General features: G+C 37.0%; 1 protein-coding gene across 1 annotated transcript in view; it reads right to left on the minus strand.

Annotated features, from left to right (window-relative positions):
- PIK3CB (phosphatidylinositol-4,5-bisphosphate 3-kinase catalytic subunit beta) overlaps window positions 1–6,995 on the minus strand; it is a 145,120-nt gene that overhangs the window by 55,476 nt on the left and 82,649 nt on the right. Inside the window, exon 10 of the mRNA XM_081800808.1 lies at window positions 363–551. Within this exon, the coding sequence (XP_081656934.1) occupies window positions 363–551 (189 nt within the window). The remainder of the gene's footprint in view (window positions 1–362; window positions 552–6,995) is intronic.

Genomic DNA, 6,995 nt, shown 5'->3' on the forward strand with positions numbered 1-6,995 from the left:
GTCAATGCAAAGATTAAAGTCATTTTAAGATTAAAACTTTGGAGCTCACCGATCAAACTGTTTATTGAAATAATCCAGAACCTACTACATGCAGGCAGTAATTATAGATGATTACACCAAAAGTAATGTTTTAATTGTTCTTAGTGAAAGATATAGAAAACCTGTCGAGAATCTGGGATTTAAAATCTTAAACTTTCTAATCTATCATTTGGAATATGTATGAGTCTAAAAATCTGAAAATTTCTCCCATAGAAAATTATCCAACCTATGGAAATATCCCTATTTAAGAAAGGACAATTTACATGAAATCAACAAAATAATATACACCCCTAAAAATAATTACAAAAATTATGTTTTGTTACCTGAGCAACATCCTCAAGTTTATTCCACTTGATTGACAGCAGTAATTTTGGCAGTGACTGTGGGAAATTCTCTCTGCAATCTTGTCGCAAAGTCCAAATAAGATCCATTTCATTCTCACACAACTGAGACAAGGGATCCCTGTCCAAGATTTCTTTCAGTACAGCAAGAAACTTTTTTCCACCTCGACTCTAAGAAAGTAAAATTATTCATTCATTACATAATTTAATTCTACGAACATCACTGGCAAACCCATAGCAAATTTATATACAATGAATTTATAAACAATTTATAATCTTTAAGATAAGATACTAAAGATCTAATTCCTTAAAAAGATTAATAAAGATGGATGCCCTTTTTATAGGTTGATAGCATATTAAATTTGTAAGCTAAGGATGAAAGTATTCTCAGTTCTAAAAAGGGGGTTTCCCCTTCCTGTTTCTTTAAAAATCCATATGCAAACACTAGGTGGCAGAATTGCAATGTGGATTTAAAAGTCCTTTATTCTTTAAACTGAATTTCTTTCTATCCTTCCATTTTAATTTTCAATTTCTATAAACAAACAAATCAACAAAGACAAACCAAACATACAAAGTTTGTTTTTGTTTTTTTAAGATTTTATTTATTTGTCAGAGACAGAGAAAGAGCAGAAGCAGGGGGAAGAGGCAGGCAGGGGGAGAAGCAGACTCCCACTGAGCAAGGAGCATGATGCCGAACTTGATCCCAGGACCCTGGGATCATGACTGAGCCAAAGGCAGACGCTTAACTGACCGAGCCACTCAGGCATCCCCAAACATACGAAGTTTAAAAAAAAAAAAAAGTATAAGTGTCTTGTTGGCTCAGAGGCATCAAAACCATTTAGATTAAGAATCGAATCCTGGATAAAACTAAACATGAAACAAATACTGTTATCCCATTTTCTTTCCCAATCTGTACAAGAATAGCCTAAAATAATGAACATGGCCCAAACTATTTTTTGGATCTAGACTCTGAATTGTAGTAACACTGAAAGAAAGAGATTCATTTCCCCATACTTAAAGTTGAACTATACCATTTAGGCCAAAATACATATAAAAAACAAACAAACAAAAAATAAAACAGGGGCACCTGGGTGGTTTAGTCAGTTGAAGGTTGGACTCCTGGTTTCGGCTCAGGGTCATGAGATCAAGCCTTGTGTTGGGCTCCTGCTCTGTGCGGAGTCTGCTTGAGATTCTCTCTCCTTCTCTCTCTGCCCCACCCCCACGGCTCACATGCTCTCTTGTGCATTCACTCTCTATAATAAATAAATCTTAGGGGAAAAAAACCTCTCCAGAATTATCTGACAAGATTCTGTAAAAATTTATATTCTATTATATTCTATTATTATGTAATTTTGTACTTTATGTTTTTAACTGGAATTTCATTTAAGCATTAAAATAGTCATACTAGGGGCACCTGGGTGGCTCAGTCGTTCAGCCTTCGGCTCGGGTCATGATCCCAGGGTCCTGGGATCGAGCCCCGGGTCATGCTCCCTGCTCAGCAGGAAGCCTGCTGCTCCCTCTCCCACTCCCCCTGCTTGTGTTCCCTCTCTAGCTGTCTCTGTCAAATAAATAAATAAAATCTTAAAAAAAATAAAATAGTCATACTAGTTTTCTAAAGTCATGAGATTCAAAATAATACATATGTACAAAAGAATGGGGATTATGATTATCTACATAGACATAATTGTCTATGTAGAAAATCTGAAAGAATCAACAAAAATATTGGAACCAATGCATAATTAAAGCAAGATTGTAGGACACAAGTTTAGGAAACAAAAGTAAACTGCCTTCCCATATATCAGCAATAAACAAGTGGTATTTGAAATTAAAAATCTAATACCACTTACATTAGCACCCAAAAATATGAAAACCTAGGTATAAAACTAACAAAATATGTACAAAATCTATATAATGAAAATTACAGATCTCTGATAAAAGAAATCAAATAACTAAATAGGTATTTCATGTTCACAAATAGGAAGATTCAATACTGTCCAAATGTCAGCTCTTCTAATGTAATCAACAGATTCAATGCAAACCCAATCAAAATTTTGTAGGTATTGACAAATTGATTCTAAAGTTACACAGAGAGGCAAAATACCCAGAACAGCCAACACAATATTGAAGAAGAAAAAGCTGAAGGACTGACACTACCCAACTTAGTAAAAATAAATGTGAAATACAGAAACTATAAAACTCCTAGAAGATAACATAGCAGAAAACCTAGATGACCTGGGGTTATCTTTGGCAATGACTTTTTACATATAACACCAAATGCATGATCCATCAATAAAAGAATTGATAAATTAGACTTCACTATATTTAAAATTAACTCCTCTGTGAAAGACACTGTCAAGAGAATGAAAAGACAAGCTACAGACTAGGAGAAAATATCTGCAATAAGACTTATCTGATAAAGGACTGTCATCCAAAATACACAAAGAACTTTAAAACTCAACTATTAGAAAATAAACCATCAAACTAAAATACGAGTCAAAGACCTGAACAGACACCTCACCAAATAAGATGCAGACTCGTCAGGGAAATGCAAATTAAAAAAAATGAGGTAAGACCACACATCTATTAGAATGGCCAAAATCCAGAACACTGACAACATCGAATGCTGTCAAGGATGTGGAACAACTCTTATTCATCGGTGGTGGGAATGTAAAATGCTACAACCACTTAGGAAGACAGTTTGGCAGTTTCTTACAAACTAAACATACTCTTACCATACAATCCAGTAATCACGCTTCTTGGTATTTACCAAAAGGAGGTGAAAACTTATGCCCACAAAAAACCTGCACACAGGGACGCCTGGGTGGCTCAGTCGGTTAAGCGTCTGCCTTCGGCTCAGGTCATGATCCCAGGGTCCTGGGATCGAGTCCCGCATCGGGCTCCCTGCTCCGCGGGGAGCCTGCTTCTCCCTCTGCCTCTGTCTCTCTGTCTCTCATGAATAAATAAATAAAATCTTTAAAAAAAAAAAAAAAACCTGCACACAGATGTTTACAGCAGTTTTATTCAAAACTGTCAAAACTTGGAAAAACCAAGATGTCATTCAGTGGGTAAATGGATAAGCTGTAATACATACAGACAATGGAATATTATTTATCACTAAAAGAAAATGAGCTTTCATGCCACAAAGACATGGAGGAACCTTAAAAGCATACTACTAAGGGAAAAGAAGCCAGATTGAAAAAGACTACATACTGTATGATTCTAAATTATACAACATCTGGAAAAGGTCAAACTATGAAGAAAATAAAAAGATCAGTGGTTGCCAGGGGTAGAGTGGGGGAACGAACAGGCAGAGCACAGAGGATTTGCAGGACAGTAAAAATACTCTGTATGATATGATAAATAAATACGTTATCATTATACATTTGTCCAAACCCACAAAACGCACAACACCAAGAATGAAACCCAAGGTAAACTACGGACTTTAGGTGATTACGATGTGTCAGTGTAGGTGTGTTCTTGGTGAGTGATGTTGATAACGGGAAAGGGATATGCATGTGAAGGGAAAGAGATATATGGGAAATCTCTGTACCTTCCTCCCAATTTTGTTGTAATCCTAAAACTGCTCTTTAAAAAATAAAATCTTATTTTAAACATACACACACACACATACACACACACACACAAAGACTATGTATGATTACAGTGGTTTTATATTCAGATCCTCAACCTTTAGAGTATGCTTTATTTTACAGACTTGACTGGTTTCTCTGAAATGTTACCATCACAAGTCATCAGAATTTGAAGATCCAACTCCTACACTTACACCTACACTTACACATCTTAAAATGAAACCTGTTGCTGCAAACAACAGAGTCTAAATTGTTCATGTCAGAAAAATAGACTGCTGTTAAGTTAAATATTGCAAAAACCTAGCAAACCTACTGTAATTTGGTGAATCAAAATTAGACTCTACAGACCTACTGTAAGTAAATATCCTGAAGACCTGGGAGTAAACTAAGAGGGGAGAGCAGGGAGTTAGCTGTATAATTATACTATGATTATTTACTGATCTATGAAAAGCACAGCACTGAGTAAAGCCAAGGTAAAAATAAACAACTACCAGAAATGTGGCAGTAAGCCCAAAGAAAACACAGAATCTTACATTCTTTTGCAAACCCCAAATAATCAGTAATGAAAACTTAGACTGCACAGGGTAAATGGTGAATTTATACACCTGTTCAAATGCTTGAACTAAAATAATGGTAGAAAGTAATGAAGACTACCACTCATATTCTCTATTTTTATGTTTATATTTTTCAAAATCACACACATATTATGATGTAATAGTGATTATTAACTAAAATAAAACAAAGCAAATATACTTTGCAATAAGCACGTCAAAAAATGACTGTGGTTCGGGCGCCTGGGTGGCTCAGTTGGTTAAGCGACTGACTTCGGCTCAGGTCATGATCCTGGAGTCCCAGGATTGAGACCCGCATCGGGCCCCCTGCTCAGCAGGGAGTCTGCTTCTCCCTCTAACCCTCCCCCCTCTCACGTGCTCTCTCTCATTCTCTCTCTCAAATAATATAATCTTTAAAAAAAAAATTAGGGGCGCCTGGGTGGCTCAGTCGTTAAGCGTCTGCCTTCGGCTCAGGTCGTGGTCCCGGGACCCTGGGATCAAGCCCCGCATCGGGCTCCCTGCTCCGCAGGGAGGCCTGCTTCTCCCTCTCCCACTCCCCCTGCTTGTGGTTCCCTCTCTCGCTGTGTCTCTCTCTGTCAAATAAATAAATAAAATATTTAAAAAAAATAAATAAATAAAATAAAAATAAAAATAAAAATTAACTGTGGTTCTTTCCTCTTCTAAATGGGGGATGTGGTGGTTGGCATCAGGGGAGGGGGATGAAAGGCTGGAACACTCATCGGTGATATTTTTTTTTAAAGATTTTATTTATTTATTTGACAGAGAGAGCACAAAAGCATAAAATCTTATTTTAAACACACACACACACACACAGACATTGATAAGAGCTCATGATTTTGTTTTTTGTTTTTGTTTTTTATTTATTTATTCATGAGAGTGAGAGAGAGAGGCAGAGGGAGAAGCAGGCTTCCCGCCTAGCAGGGAACCCATGCAGGACTCGATCCCAGAACCCTGGGATCATGACCTGAGCCGAAGGCAGACGCTTAACCATCTGAGCCACCCACGTGCCCCAAGAGCTCATGATTTTTAATAGATAAAGCAATATATCTCTGTGCTTATATATGCTCAAATATATGTAAACACACATATACATGTTACCTAGCTGTTTTACGAAAAGGCCTAGATACAATTGCATGGCAATACCAATGGGCATATACAGTGCCCAAATCTTGGATTCTAAATACTTTTTGCATATGGAATCAGGACTCTTAATATATGATATTAAGTGGCATACAATATTCCCTTTTAGGGTGCCTGGGTGGCTCAGTTGGTTAAGCGACTGCCTTCGGCTCAGGTCATGATCCTGGAGTCCCAGGATCGAGTCCCACATCCGGCTCCCTGCACAGCAGGGAGTCTGCTTCTCCCTTTGACCTCCCCCATCTCATGCTCTCTCTCTCTCAAATAAATAAATAAAATCTTTAAAAAAAAAAAATTCCCTTCTACTCCTTAATTCTTCAGTGTATATCTCCTAAAAACAAGGACATTCTCATACTTAACCAGAATCTGTTCATAAAAATAGGGAAAATAATACTGATATAGTTCTACTGTATAATTCACACATTCCATTCAATTTTTCCAATTTTCTAAATGTTTGTTATAGGTCCAGGATCCAACCCAGGTTAACTGCTGCATTTTGTTGTCATTTATCATTAGTTTTCTTCATTCTAAAACAGTACCTCAGTCTTTCCTTACCTTCACTGACTCTGACATTTTCTAGGAATACAGGTCAATTACTTTGTAGAATATTACTCAGTATGTATTTGCCTAATGTTCTGTCATAATCAGATTCCAGCTATGTATTTTTAGAATGAATACACTGAAGTGGTGGAGTGTTCCTCTTACTGTATTTTATCAGGAGGCAAATAATGTTAATTTCTCCTATCACTATTGATGTTCATTTTTATCACTTGATTAGGATAGCCTACTAGGTTTTTCTGGTATGAAGTTAACAAGAAGTATCTTGTGGGCCTATTTTGAGACTAACCATCCTGTTTCACATCAAACTTTCACCCACTTGTTTTAATAAACATTTATTAATATATATTGGCTGGGGTGCCTGGGCAGCTCAGTCAGTTAAGCATCTGCCCTCAGCTCAGGCATAATCCAGGGGTCCTGAGATCTACCCCATATCAGGCTCCCTGCTCAGCGGGGAGTCTGCTTCTCCCTCTCCCTCTACCTGCCGCTCCCCCTGCTTGTGCTCTGTCAAATGAATAACTAAAATCTTAAACAAAACAAAACAAAAACAAATGTGCCAAAATGTTAACAGTTGGGGAAGCTGAAGGAAGGCTATATGGGAATTCTCTGTATACTTCCTGCAAATTTTCAGTTAAGTCGAAAAAAATTTTTTAAATGTTTGGTATTTCCTTCCCTAAAATTGAGGACTTTAAAAACTCCAAATCATTCTTCTAAGAAAACGTCCTAGGTAGATTTCTAGGACTTGTGAACTAATGGCT

Source organism: Leptonychotes weddellii, chromosome 1, assembly GCF_054177405.1.
Source record: "Leptonychotes weddellii isolate Sample4059 chromosome 1, ASM5417740v2, whole genome shotgun sequence".
Taxonomy (NCBI): domain Eukaryota; kingdom Metazoa; phylum Chordata; class Mammalia; order Carnivora; family Phocidae; genus Leptonychotes; species Leptonychotes weddellii.